A 15,116-nucleotide genomic window follows, 5' to 3' on the forward strand; every position below is an offset into this window, starting at 1 on the left:
AAACTCAATTGGATCAAATTCAAAGAAAGCTAGACAGTGATGAGGACTAGCTATTCCATGACAAAAAGGGGGAGATGATGTTGGCAGGGGGAGTACAATGATAGGGGGAGAAACAATTGGATCCAAGGGGGAGTTTTCAGCAAGAAGTACTATGATTAATTTCTGTTTCATATCAGCATGTTTAGTTATTTTGTTTGTATTTACTGTTTGTACCTGTTGCTTTTGTAAGCTTTTAAGGTTTATGTACTCATGCTTTGTAACATTAGTACTTGATGTTAAATGTCATGCATTTTCTTTAAGTACATCACTCTTGTGCCCTTTGTTGGATTTTATATCCTTAATGCAATTTCCTAGTGTTATTGCATTGGTTGAGTGTTGGACATGCAAATGATTCTTTGCAATTGTGCTTATTAGCTTGCATGTCTGGATGTTCATTTCATGTATGAATGAGCATTGTGATCACTTTTTATAGTGATTATTCATTTTTGGTTAAGCTTTGGTTTACTATTTGTTTCCATTATGCTTGATCGCATTGTGCTTGATTGCATTATGCTTGCTTCATATGCATTACAAGTTTTCTGCATACAATGATCATAGTGTGTTGTTGTGTTTCAAGAGATACTTGTTCTTATGATTCAAAAGCTTCACAGATTCTAGAGTTAGGTGTAAGTGAGTTTTGATCAACTGTTCCCAACTCACGCGTTAAGTCTAGAGTTTGTTGTAGGGTTTTGTCACGAAATAGCCAAAGGGGGAGATTGTAAGGTTGAATTTAATCAACCATCGTATTGACTTTATTCCATGCCAAATTTACTTGTAATTTAGCAATTAGTAACCCTGCATTTAGGTGGGAATTATGTAAGGGTAGTGAGTGAGAGAGTGTGAAGAAATGCTTAAGTTTGTGCAAGATGCAGGGATTCGTGACTGGGACTCACAAGTGACTCACGACTGGCAAGCTGCCAAATTCAGCACACGAGTGAAGTGTGCAAAAATATGAATAGTCGCGTCAGTTAGAGCACTACAAGACAAAAAGTCCAGCCTGGCCGTTCTGTTATCTCATGACTCAGTCAAGTCGCGAGGCCAAGCTGCCAGACCACCCTGTTTGGGAAAAACTAACTCTTCGCATTCCCTTCTCACCCAAGTATAAATACCCCTTAAACCCACAAAATGTAGAGAGCTTCTAGAGAGAATTTTAAGAGAGAAACCTTAGAGAAAAATAAGATTGATTCATCCACAATCTTCACATAGAGACTCTTCAAATTCTTCTACTCACATCCTCTCCATTGTTACATCTTTGAGAGATTCTTACGCAAATTATTTTCTCACTATACCCACATCTGTGAGAAGGCTTTTTGGTACTTTGGGAAGCAGTTAAGAATGGACCAATAGTTATTAGTTGATGCAATGGGTTATAGTGGAATCTGGTAAGCTAGAAAAGACAAAAGTTCGGCGTAACACCGTTGGAGCAACAAGCTCGGAGGGCTTAGGTACCTGGGTAGATTAGGCTTTGAGGGTCTATTGCTGTTCATGTATCTCAATTTCATTTTCTAGTGAATTATTGACCACTTGGAGGACGACGAAGAAGTTTTACGTCGAGGGCTTCAGTTTCCTCTTCGATAACACATCGTTGTGTTGTCCGTGTGTTTGCATCTCTCTTCCCTTTATCTTTGCCATTTAATTTCTACTATGAATGTGATTTTATTTGGTTTAGATTGTTTATCAATTCTGTGTTTAGCTTATGTTCATATTCCGTACATTAATTGTTTGAGTTTAAGCTGGAATTGATAATATTGTTTTTGGGGGGTCTAAACGTTCATAGAGTTTTCAACGCTATTTGAACATTCATGAAGATAGCTGTGCACTGTAGGTCAAAGGTTAAAAAAAAAAAAAAAAAATTGTGTTCACACTACTAGTTAGAATATTTGTGTGTGTGTGTTTTTTTTTTTTTAGTGGGATGTATTATTTTATTGTAATAGATATATTATTTTATTGTGATATTTATATTATTTTATTGTGTTGAAAGTTAAAATAAATCCACAACTGCAGCATGTGAGTAGGTAAAATAGATAAAGTTACTTTTTGTAGTTCCAAATAGCTAAAAATATAGCTCCACTGTTGTGGATGCTCTAAGAGTCCATTTTTAAATAGCTTATTTAGTTAAAATTGAAAATTTTTTACTGAAAATATTGTAGATAAAGCTAAAAAGTAACTTAAATAGTACAATAAAACTCATAAATAATACCAAAAAGTATAATAAAATTCATGAATAGTAACAAAAATAAGCTAAATAGTAAAAAAAAGTTAGTTTTTTTTTTAAGGCAATACCAAACTCACTAAGTTTCTTATACATTATTACATTCTTGAAAATCTGAAAGTCATTTGATAATATTGTTCTAATAACGTTGTTTGTATTTTTTTTGAAAATACATATGAGTTAAAAAATATGTAAAAATATGTATAATATTATTTAAAAACTAAAAATATGCGTTTAAATATATTTACTAAACAGGCTCCTAGATTTCAAGAAGCATATTAGATTTTCCAAATATGCTATAAAAGCAACGAACTTGGAAGAAATTTGACAATGGGGGCAATTAAGACAGTAATTGCACCCTACTTTTCCAACTTATTAATGCAAAACAGGTGTCAGAAATTGATGTTTAGGGAAAGGAAATAAACACATAGCAGTTAATAAATTTCTTTATCGGCTATAGTTCCCAAGGAAGAGTGGGTTGTTGGTCCATTACATGCACCCAACTGTACATAAACACAACCAAGAATAAAAATAAATAAAAATTTGGCGTGCAAGTATTCAAAGCAAGAGTGTCCTTGATTTGCAAATTGCATTAAAGTGGCAGAGGAGCTGAAAGTGGCAACATTGTGTTCACAAAAGTTTTTAAGCCCATGAATTTAAAGAAATGGCAGGGAAAGGAATATGTAAAAGAGTATAGTAGCATATAATGACTTACTGGTAACTACCTGACACATCTATTAAAAAAGTGTAGGCTGCTGTGTGCTTTTTGTTTTTAGAGAAAAATATAAAATGGAAACAATCAACCAATAACCATGTCAACTTTTATATTAATCAGTAAAATCATTAGCAGCAACAGAAAAAAAGCTTCATATCAATCACAGCTTCAACTTCTCTTTTTTCTCTTGTAACGAGTAACCATCACATCTGTAATTCTTCTATCTTCTCAGCATAGAAAGAAACAAAAAGATAATGACAAAATGATTATTTTCCTCCTTTCATTTTCCTTTGGCGTAAATATCTCCCTGAGATTATTTCTTTCCTCTTCAACACAAAGAGTTACAAGTTAATTAGACACCAAATAAAAGTTGGTGCTTCTGAAATTTAAACCGGGTGAGTTCATCCTGCAAAAACACAAAATATAGTTAATTATGCTGCTCGGTTTGTGTTCTTTTAAAAGGTTTTTGGATAGAAAATAGTATGCTATAAAAACCAATAGCTTGTATAGAAAGTACATAATATAACATTGCACTACATTTTTTTTTTTAATTTATTTAAAATTAAAAAAAAATAAAAATAGCTGGGTCGACCATTTCTGTTGACTTATAAAAAGCCCTAGCAGCATCAATTGTGTAAGGCTTCAGTAAAAGTTATTACAATAAGAAAAGCATTATGCAGTAGCAATTAACTTACATTATCAACAAGATTGTATGTACTGGTTACATTCAAGGAGTCATTGAGCTTGTCAATTAGGACTTTGTAATGAAAGGAATTGTGAGCCATGAACTTGTGGAGTTGGTAGTCATTTGACAAAATCACAAATTCTGGTATCTGTTGTGACAAGGATGAGTGTGGGACAATTAGACAGAAGGTATATGGAAGAAGAATTACTGCCAAACCAAGAACAGGAAAGAAAGGATTGATCAACCTTCTTTCGGATTGTGGGGGCAACAGATGTCTCTATCACCATTGAGGTTGAGTTCTTGGCAGCATACAGAGCTGCAAAATGGAGACTAAGCAAATAAGAATAAGCACAAGATCTCAACCAAAAACTTTAGTGGGAAAGAAGACAGAATTTGCAACAACCTCTCAGGAAATATGCTAGGTACATATCCTACTCTATGTAGGAGTTCCAGTCAACTAGCTCTCATTTTTTTGGCCAAAAGGTGAGAAAGCCACTTAGTCCATAACAAACAGTAAGAATCTTACATTAGGTAGACTGTAAACTATCCCTTGCTAGATGATTATTATCAATGCAACAAAACTGACCTCTAATTTTTGTAAACATAAAGTAAGATTGATCTAAAGAACTAAATAAGGTGAGCAATTACCTGACTGATTGATGAGACGTACTTGGGTTGGAAAATCTGAGAAATGTATTTTGATCATTGGATTTTGTATATGGAGGACATCCTGTTTATAGTCTGTGCAAACTTGAGTCAATTCTAATGCAAAATCACAATAACGTACAAGCAACATATGGGATTATTACAATCATGTTTTGGTAAACTAAATTACCTCAAAGAGTTTCTAGTCCTGTTTTAATTGTTGCAAGTTGAGAATACTCAAACATGAAGCATTAAGTTATCCATCCCTCAAAAGAAATTGACATCAGTGTATCCGTGTGGGTATGGCAACAGCTCTTCAACCTCGATCCTGGCATTGGAACAACTCATGCTTTTTCTGATCCTACTACGGTTTAAAGACTCAACCTCTGCCAAGAACACACTATAAACTGGTCTATGATCCGAGAATTTTGACTCCCCACGAACATATGATAATTGATGGAAGCCTCTGCCATACCATAATATTCGATCACACCTTCACATAAAAATAGTAAATTAGATTTCCATTATTCTGTATATCAAATTTTCACTTATATATTTCCACTTATATGTTAAATATGCGTTGCCTAGTGACATCTTCCTTATCATTGGTGCATAAGTTTCATTCCTACTTTATCAGGAAAAAAGATACTACCATGCTGGAGTTCTTCGCTTCTCCTTGGGGTGCCTATCATCCCCTGCATATCTATCAGAGTTGTTTGAATACTTGTATGTGGGAGGGAAGTATATTCTTCCTTCATTCCATCCTTCAAAAACACGCCCTCGCCTCTGCTCTATTCGCAGCTGAAAGCATCAAGAGATATTCTGAATGAGAAATTCTTGGTATTGGTTGACAAAAAATCAAAGCTTTCATTCATTAGAAAGCAAGCCCCTAATAAAAAGTAAATGATATCAATACTATATCTGACAGGATGTGTAACATGCCTGATCATTTTCTAACAGTGCTCTCCAATTGCGCATCTCAACAAGAGCCTTTGCAGAACGGTAAGATAGTGCAATGCGATAATTCAAATCCCCTAGCCAGATTATTCGACTGCATCCAGAAAATCACAATTCAGCATCATAAGCTAAGAGTTTCTTTCAGATTTTCTATTTCAAAACATTAAAGAGAAGGTAAGGAAAACAAGAAGCAATTGGAAAGTCATTGAATAAGGGACTTAGCCTTACTCGTGTTCTAGAATTGTTTGAGGGGAACCTGAATCCCCCATGCCATGAACCCTGGGAAATCTTGTCTTCCTAAGGATCTCCATGACATCAGAGTTTCTCCTTAGTTCATCACCCTCCTTCTGGCCAGAGGTCAAATGGCTACACACGAAGCAAAAGCTTGTTTGGTGCACAGACATGCTAATTGAAATTGAACCCTGGAAAACCAAGCAAATGAGAATGCTAATTTTCATGATAAATTCACTCTCAAATTCAGGAAAATTCCATAGGCAAAAATGTACCTTGTTTCCAAGATAACCCATTAGTCCCCTCCCCACACAAGACACTTTCATGTTCCGAACATCATCCCTGAGATCACTCTTCACCCAAACTGTTAGAAATATCCCAACCATTTGCTTACTGGCAACCAAACAGTACCTAGAATGGCCTGGCTGCCTATCTCTTTCCTCCATGGAAAAAGAACCACTGTAGGATACTGGTGAATAATGCATTGCCACCGGTGAATCCCCTGGCCCATTCTCATCATCAGAGGAGCCATATCTGAAATTCAGGTCACAGTCACTTGGCCTGTGCCCCAAAAAGACCCGGTCACAAACACTAAATCGGCGATCAAGTCGGGGCTGTGGCATTGCCATGTCATTGTCCAATCTCATGCTCCGGCTCAAGGATTGGAAAGATCGACGATGGAAAAAAGACGAAGCCTTCTGCCTTGTTGATCCTTCAAAGTCAGCATCTAATTCCACTATTGGATCAGGGATTGGTGAAGGTGTGTGGCATCCACCACTAGTGCCGGGAAGACTGTTCAAGGTCTTCCTAATAAGAGCTAGCCATTTTCTGGCCGGGCCATTATCTTCTGTACCTAAGACATTGCCAGCATTCAAAGGAACAATTTCTTGAAACCTGAGCCGAACGGATCAAAAGAAGACTTCAGTTAATATCAGAAAAGAGAAAGAACAACATCTTATAAATAGGACATACCCAAGAACATAAATGTCAGCAGGAGGAGAGGTGTGAAGCCAATCTTCAAGACTCAAACAACTAGGAGGAGATTTTCCAGCCACATTCCATGTAGCTACAAAAAGCCTATAACCCAAATGGAAAGAGGAACACAATAAAACCCAAACTTTAACAAAAGAAATTAATCAATACAAAACAATGAGAAGCAATAGAACATACCTATAATTATTCACATCTGTTACTTGGGAAGCATCAAGGTCAATCTTACCACGCCGGACTCGATCAGAGTTCCTTTTGTTCATTCTCTCTGTGCATTTTTAGGTGGAGGTTTTAGAGGGGTTAGTGAAAATAATAGGGTAACTACAAATAATCAGACACTAAGCAAAATTGCATCTTTTAATTTTGTTTTAGCTTAATTTTATCTGGGGGTTTGAAGATTGGTGTGGTCCAAAGCAATTCTGAGGTGTCCGATACTGAACCTGTTTTGCTTTTCTTGATTGTGCATGCTTCCCTCTCTGAATAGTTATTCCTCCACTCTTCATCACCACCTGAAAAAGAAAAACCATAAAGTTGTTAAAGTTGTGCTCTTTTCCACTGAATGTATCAACATCATATGTATTCAAACATCATAAAAAACAAAGACATTTTCAGTTGCAAACAAAAAATAATTGGATTTCAGAAAGAAGAAGAAAACAAAGAACAGATCTTTGAGCTGCAAATAGAAGTTTCAGACCCTCCATTATAAACCAAAAAATTATTATAGTACCAAACAGTGATGCAGAAGTAGAACAATGATTTCAGGGTATAGAAGAATCTGAAAGTAAGTCAGTCATTTCAGAGGAAATCACATTTTTTTTTTTGTAGTTAATATAAAAGTTAAAAGATTCCCAATCCCATAGCCCTAAAATTGCATCCAAATCATGCAGAAATTGACAAAAAATGATAGGCCACTATCAGAGTCAGACCTCCATCAACGACATCATCTGCGTGAAAGTCCTCAGCTTTGCTCTTGATGTTGAACCATTTCTTCACTAATGTCTTGGGCCATGAAAGCTTCACCAAGTACACAGAGTGAACAATCTCAGCACCCTCCAAAATAAATTGAAAAAAAAAAATAAAATACAGATTAAAGAGAAGTAATGGCATTTCATAAACCTTGCTTTTCTTGGAATTCCCATCTCTCATTGTTGCACTAACTTCATATAGCTATCCAGATTTACAGAACCTAATTTCAACTATTACTTGGAAAGGGAATTTGAATGTGGGCAAAAAAAAAATTTGAAAACTAAGACTATATCGCAAAATCAAACTCTCAGGAACCAAAAAGAAATATCCAGAAACTGAGTTTGTATTTTCTCTCCAGAATCAACCAAGAAATGAAAGCAAACCCCCTAGTTAGTGCTCAAAACAATGGGAGAAAACTCACTGATTTTCAATAGAATATAACAGAGCACTCTGTTTCTTCAAGTAATGAAGAGAAGAAACAAAGTAACAGAACAGGGAAAATCCCAGTACCTTGGCATTTTCCTTCCTGGGTTTCCACACACAACTATAAATCCCAACAAAACCCAGATGAGCAATTGTGGTATTGCTGCGTTTCACTTCTTATTTTCAGTGTTTTGACTCTAGAGAAAACAGAGGATTTTTGAAAGGGAACCAGAGAGAGAGAGAGAGAGAGAGAGAGAGAGTGCCTAAATGTGTAGAAGTAGGACTATGAGATTCTGATGATAGAACAAGACAATGCAGGCAGCAGGAGACATAAAAGAGAGAGAGAGTTTTTTTTAGCTCAAACCCATGAAACTCAACCAAAAAAAAAAAAAAAACAAAACAAAACAAAACCTCGTTTTGGGTACAGAGCAAAGTATCGAATTTGAAGAGAGAATAAAGTGGAGAGTTTGGAGGAGAGGCAGATTAGCTTGGGTGGCTATCGCTCTCTCTCTCTCTCTCTCTCTCTCAAGGCTTTTTACCCCAAATCCAAGGGCCAACCCAAAAAACAAAAGCTTTGGAGAGGACTTATAGGGACTTGGGTTGGGGATAGAGGCTTTTGGATATATTGGTCACCCACCAGAGCCACACTGCCCGGACCCCCTTCTTTCTCTCTCTAACTTCTCTGCCCACGGTCAGCAAAGTTAGGTTTGATCAATAGTCCAAGCTGTGCCAGTGCTTCTGACCATTGTCTTCTATGAAGGGAAACAAAGCAATTAAAGAAGTAAAAAGATAAAGGGAATGTTGATGGATAATTTGTTTCCCTTTCTTTCTTCTTTAATATGAATTTCTTTTTTATTAAATGGGAGAAATGTTCAGATATTAAACAAAAACTTATAAAACTTAAATTTTTTCAGATACAACAATTTTTTTAAAAGAAATAGATATCACAAAATTTGAACTTTTGAGAGTCTTTTGGCTGAATATTACTGAATCTCGAGTTTATATGCATTATGATCATTATTTCAAGTTATTTAAGGTATTGAGGAAAGGGAGTGAATTTCAGCAACGGTATTACCGAAATTCTAACAAAAGTATGAGAGAAAAAGTGAGGGAGAGAAAATTTTGAATTCTAGTAATGGCATTACCAAAATTCCTACTGCCCAGATGTGAAGTGCTCGAAGTGTGCTAGGGTGCCTAAAAAAATTGTGGCAATGCCATTGCCGAAAATTGGAGGGGGGGGAATTGTGGCAACCAAGTTGCCGAAAATGGAGGAAAAAAAAAAAGATGCTGCGTCCACAATATTTTTCACAACAAATTACAGATGGTTAGTTGTCATTGGTTCAAATTTAAACCAAACACTAAAATTACTTTTTTGTCTCAATAATAACAATCAGTAACAACCTGTCACCTAGGATTTGTTGTAAAAATGTTGTGAAAATATTATAGACGTATCATTTCTAAAAAACATTGGGGTGCCGAAATAGAAGAAAAAAAAAAAAAACCACAAATTGTTTTGTGGCAATGGCATTGCCAAAAAGTGGCATTGCCTTTTTCTTTTCTTTTCTTTTTTCCTTCCTCTATTTCGGCAATGCTATTGCCAAAAATCAATTTGCCACTTCTTTTTTTTCCTTCTATTTCGACACTACAATTTTTTTTAGAAATAATATGTCCACAACATTTTCACAATAAATCCTAAGTGACAGGTTGTTATTGATTGTTATTATTGGGACAAAAAATTAATCTTAGTGTTAGGTTTAAATTTGAACCAATAACAACTAACCACCTGTAATTTGTTGTGGACGTAGCATCTTTTGTTTTTTCCCTCCATTTTCGGCAACTTGGTTGCCACAAATTTTTTTTCCCTCCCATTTTCGACAATTGCATTGCCACAATTTTTTTTTTGGGCACTCTAGCACACTTCGAGCACTTCACATCTGGGTAGCAAGAATTTCGGTATTGCCATTGTCGAAATTCAAAATTTTCTCTCTCCCACTTTTTTTCTCTCTCTCTCATACTTTTGTTAGAATTTTGGCAATACCGTTGTCGAAATTCACTAACTTTCCTCAAATCCCTAAATAACTTAAAACAGTAAATAAACTTGAAATTCAGCAATATTTAGCCTAAAGACTCAACTTTTGATGTCTATTCCTTAATGATTCCTATTTATCGTTAGTCCAAAAAATTTGATGCAAGTTTGATTCAAACCTAGGTATATTATTTGATATTAAAAAACTTTATTAATTGAGTTAATTCAAAATTTGAACCCAAAAAATGTTGTTATTTGATTTTAAAAACTTATTCTTTTACTGTGTAGTGTTGTTTGCACAATTGATTAGGTTCAGCTGACTTGACTTCTTGGGGGTGTCTACTGCGTAGTATTGTTTGCACAATTGAGGGGAAGAATGTTTGAAGGATTTTTTTATTTTATTTTTTTTTAATGGGTCAAGAGTGAAGACTGTTCCTCCAATGTGGGTTTTTGGGCTTTTAAGATATCTATAGGTTTGTAGGGTTTGATTGAAGGAATTTTTGTATGGAGAAGGGTTGGTGTCTCCCATGCATGTACAATATTGGGGTTTGAGAAATTTGGAGCATTTTTGTGTTTTAACTCAAGAAGCAATGCATCTCCTCAAAATCCTCATTTTTTTTTTAAGCAAAACAAAATGTTAGTCTGCTACGCAAACTCGAAGCTCTTTTGATCAATTTAGACTTGTGTCCAAGAGAACCAAGGCAATTGTCCCAATTTTTGGGGGGTTTTTATCTTGAAAATTTTCAATTCTTATAAGCTTGTTTTCGGGTTACATTAAAGTGAATTTTATGCTTTGGGAGAGCCCTCAATGGAAAAATACTTGTTTACATGAATGTAGGATCTTGTTAGGCCATTTAGGTACCCTAATCCTAGTTCAACACCCACAACCCACGCGATCTCCTTGGGTTTAGTGTAACTATCTTTAATCCTTTTTTTGATTTGCCTAGCTACAACAAAGTAATTTCTTGGTTTGAGCTCTCCAAACCAGATTTCTTAATTGACTAATCTTATTACACATGCTACATGTGGGAGACTGTGTCTGGTTCCCTTAGCTTGGTCTTAATTTTCATAATTCTAGGTTCTTTGCAATCAAGTAGCCCATTAGTTTATATGTTCAAGAATTAAATAAATGGAGTTGACGGCAAAACACTCCAAAGAACCCTATTCTTCATCTTCCAAATCGGAATCCCTAACAAAACCCATACAAACCCCACTATAGCCTAGTGAAGCTTCCACTACCATATTAGCCATTTGGTCCCAATTCTAGGTTGTCAAAGACTTGTATAACTCATAGTTGCCCAATGAAAAAGCTCTCTGCTTTAATGTTTACGTGGCACCCCCATTATGATGTGGATAGAGTTTTTGATTGTGGGCTTCCATTATCTTAAGGCAATCTAATCAAACATTAGATGATTTTTTGAGCTTGATTAGGCAGTTGGTGATGCCACTATTTTTTTATATGAACTTTTAAAAAAAAACTTTTTCTAGTTTCCTTCTTCCTATTGAGACATTTTATTTTATATGTCGACAAACTTTAAAGCAATAATGGTATGACTGAGAATTTATGGCCAAAAAAAAGTATATATGACTGAGAAAAACTATGGCCTTCTAATAAGCATTCATCCTGTTTTTACAAACTTGAGCCAAATTTTAAAATAAAAAGCTTCTTTTTTTTTTTTTTTTTGGTATTTAAGCTATCTACTTTTCAAATACAGCTTACATTCCAATTTTCATTTTTCTTATACATTTAATTAAACTTTTCATCATATTTTCTGTCAAGAAAAAAAATTAGAGAATACATACTATATATATATATATAGAGAGAGAGAGAGAGAGAGAGAGAGAGAGAAGACAAGTTTTACAAAATGCTATAAAAATAAAACTCTCCAAATTTGTCGAGTACTATAGCATTTTGTAAAAATTAGAACAATTTTGGAGAGCTCTTTTTGTTTTGGTGATTCTTGGCTACAATGCTCTTCAATTTGACTGAAAAAATATATATATATATATATATATTTTGAAGAGACAAATGCTAATGCTCACCATGTCTTACTAAATAAAGAAATAAAGGTATGATTGTATAAACTACCCCAATATGATTTTCTTAGAGTAAACACTATAAGACGCACTTTTTAATGAATGTAGGACCATAGAATTTGACAGCTCCAGCATCCTTTGGCATTGCTTATAATTGTACGACTGATGTAAACTAAAACAGAAAGATTTGAATCAAATTAAGACTCATGGGTCCAATTGGTAAAATGTCTATCTAAAGGGTAAGAAGGGATTTCCCTACAACAAGAAATCTTTCACTTTCCTAGTCAGAAGATGTTTGATAATTGATACACACCACTGTCATGAAAATGGTGTCTTATAAGAGAGGACACAACTTAGACTTATTGGATTCAATAATGGAATAATGAATTTATGATTCCCCCAATCTTTTTTCATGCATGCATGACTTGTGTACCTTATCCTCTTGTTTATGTCTCACATGAAATTTTCAATGTAGCTGTGAGATTGTTCAGTTATTGCTGAAAACAGATCCTGCATAACCAGTTATAGTTGCATCATACAATTTCCACAGTGAGCTACACAGAATCTCTTGGCTCCTTTCCGTATGTGTGGCAAACCAATACTCTGATTGGTTGGTGTTGTTGGTCCACTTTTCATATATTCTGGATCCACAATACAAGTTAGAGGAAGGTGACATAAATCATAAATGTATTGAGTGAATTTCAGTTTGTCTTCTGATACATATTTATGGTCATGGATGTATATATGTTTCTTTTGGTCAAGTCCAAATAGTACATACTTTGGTGCTAAAATTTGTGTTTCTATTCGCTAAGCTCAACCAAATGTGAAATCAAAGCCCAAATACATGATCTTAACAGACCCTTGAATTTTTTGGTTACAAAATGCTTTTTGGAAGCTGTTGAAATGGTCCATCCCACATTATATGCTCTTTTACTTTGTTTAAATTTTTCAATAAATTTGCCTCAGTATTAAAATTATTATTATTATTATTATTATTATTATTATTATATATAAACAGCTATTTGCTTGAATGGACATGCACTACATTTGACACCAAAGAAACAGAATTATAGACAATTTTTTATTGATAAATTACTACTTATTTTAACATAATATGAAATGTTGAATTTATTCATTTAACTATTATTTTGACTATTCTTATTATATATGACTTGTAGATTTAGAATCCCTTTATTATGTATGACTTGTAGATTTAGAATCCCTCATAAGAAGAGGAGCCCAATACATGAAACTTATAACTTTTCAAATATGAGTAATAGTATAGATAGGTAGGCTAGTGTTCAAGCACATGCTTAGTTGAATTCCATGATAAACTCTCACTTATCCCAAAAAATTAAAAAATAAAATAAAATAAACCTGAAGCTAGCAGGAAAATGATGATTTGATCATTTAACTACTATTATTTTAGCAATTGCAAATGATTAATATGAAATTAAAGAAACCAAGTATTAAGAAGTAAAATTGATATGATGCTATATGACTTTTTCCAAAACTGTCATTGTTCAAATAATTAGTTTGGATGTGATAGATATTAGATAGATTAACGAGGCAGTCAAAGGATGATCTTTAATTTGTACTTGGGGCAAAGTATCTTCTTCTCTCTTGGTGGTGGGAATTCGAATTTCTTTCTGTTTCTTTTGCTTTTTTTTCAGCTTTAAAAGCCCCTGTTAAGCAACCCCCAGACTCTTTTCTCTATCTTCTACTCAGTTTTCATTATCGTTTTTATTTAAGGTGTCAATTTGGGCTTCTTTTCCTTTTTTCCTCGTAGGAAATTAGCCAATGGGCTTTCTCTTCTCCTGTCATTTTCTTCACCATCTGGCAAAAGGAAGTGGAATTTCCAGGGCACCTCTAGGCCCTCTTGTACTTGCTGATGTGGGCTCGCTGTAATTTCACGGCGTTTAGTAATGTTGTTTTAGTAACGTTATTTGTATTTTTTAGAAATACATATAGGTGAAAAAGTGTGTAGAAATATGTGTAATATTGTTTAAATATTGAAAACTGTTACTCAAAACACCCTACCAAATAGCAATCCTCTGAGTAATGTATATACACACGTATTTCTATACCTTATGTTTATAGGTGATGGATCATAAATGGAATTTAAACAATAAAAGAGAATCTAAAAATGGAAGTTCTACATAATCAATAAGAGTAAGGACGTAAAATTGTTCACAATCATTAAGTTAATATAATAGATTCCAGTTAGCTCAATTTGTAAAGTCTCTGATGGTTATATAATTTGCGAATACTGTTGGATTTGATTTTCAACTTTTCAAGGCTTCACTCCCAATTTGCCTATAATTTTGGTTTTAGCCCTTTAGGAAATGCTCTGAGTATCCCAAAAAGAAAATGAAGTGCCACAATTAAGATTTATTCATCAATCATATTTTGCCAAACATTTTAACATAACGGGAGAAAGGTTGCATGGTTCAGTCTGGGCTTGTAATTGGGCAGAGAGCCAATTCGTGAGCTTGGTCTGCATGCATATGTTCCCACGCATCACTCTAATTACTAAAAAGAAATTGTAAATGGGTCTCATTAAAAGGGAATGAAAGAAACGAAAAGGAAAGAATCCCTCCAAACAAATCAATTTATCGTGCGTGTATATATATATATATATATATATATAAAGGCTTCAATTTGCTTGGGTTAATATTTTCTTTTCCAGGAATAACGTGGACCACATGTGTTTCTAATAAAGAAAGAAGCGATTACTTGAAGAAAGAAACCTAATAGGGTTTTTTTTTTTTTTTTTTTTTTGGGCTAAAAAGAGAAACCTCTTAGATGGTAAAGACTCATAGACACAGTACAAGAGTATAGGTTTAAAATGTGTCATTATCTTATTCTAAGGAACAATGATTAATCATAACAAAGCACTCAATTTTTGTCATAACGGTAAGTTATAAGTAATGGAGGTGTGAATTCACATGTTTTCACCACTTTTTTTTTTCATCACTCACAACTCGTTACATGACAAATTGTAACAAAAGTTGTAAATTTTATTATGGTTCTAGCATTTTTCTATTCTAATATGTGAACATGTAAAGATTATAAAACATACCTTGGCTTGTTAATAAAGAAGTTGCAGTGATGGACTTATTTCCATCTTAAGCCCCAATAAACATGATTATAATTGAATTGAATATTTTGTGTTTAAACTTTAAACTTT

The 15,116-nt window shown here is 34.2% G+C and overlaps 1 protein-coding gene across 3 annotated transcripts; it reads right to left on the minus strand.

Annotated features, from left to right (window-relative positions):
• Positions 1-3,052: 3,052 nt before the first annotated feature.
• Positions 3,053-8,575, minus strand: LOC111998653 (type I inositol polyphosphate 5-phosphatase 4). Of its 3 annotated transcripts, none has more exons than XM_024030747.2 (14): positions 7,591-8,575; positions 7,401-7,488; positions 6,915-6,983; positions 6,655-6,742; positions 6,457-6,561; positions 5,760-6,378; positions 5,482-5,675; positions 5,239-5,347; positions 4,949-5,097; positions 4,487-4,789; positions 4,300-4,381; positions 3,897-3,967; positions 3,662-3,799; positions 3,053-3,372 (listed from the first exon to the last, which is right to left on the minus strand). In XM_024030747.2, the coding sequence occupies exons 1-10, from the start codon at positions 7,618-7,620 to the stop codon at positions 4,564-4,566; spliced, it is 1,677 nt and encodes a 558-aa protein (XP_023886515.1). In that variant the 5' UTR covers positions 7,621-8,575; the 3' UTR covers positions 3,053-3,372; positions 3,662-3,799; positions 3,897-3,967; positions 4,300-4,381; positions 4,487-4,563. The 3 variants fall into 3 exon arrangements, with proteins under 3 accessions (XP_023886515.1, XP_023886514.1, XP_065626271.1); XM_024030746.2 differs by having other exon boundaries at positions 4,300-4,392; XM_065770199.1 differs by having other exon boundaries at positions 3,897-3,981; positions 4,300-4,392.
• Positions 8,576-15,116: the final 6,541 nt, after the last annotated feature.

This window comes from Quercus suber, unplaced genomic scaffold (genome assembly GCF_002906115.3).
Source record: "Quercus suber isolate HL8 unplaced genomic scaffold, Cork oak 2.0 scaffold_123A, whole genome shotgun sequence".
Lineage (NCBI taxonomy): Eukaryota > Viridiplantae > Streptophyta > Magnoliopsida > Fagales > Fagaceae > Quercus > Quercus suber.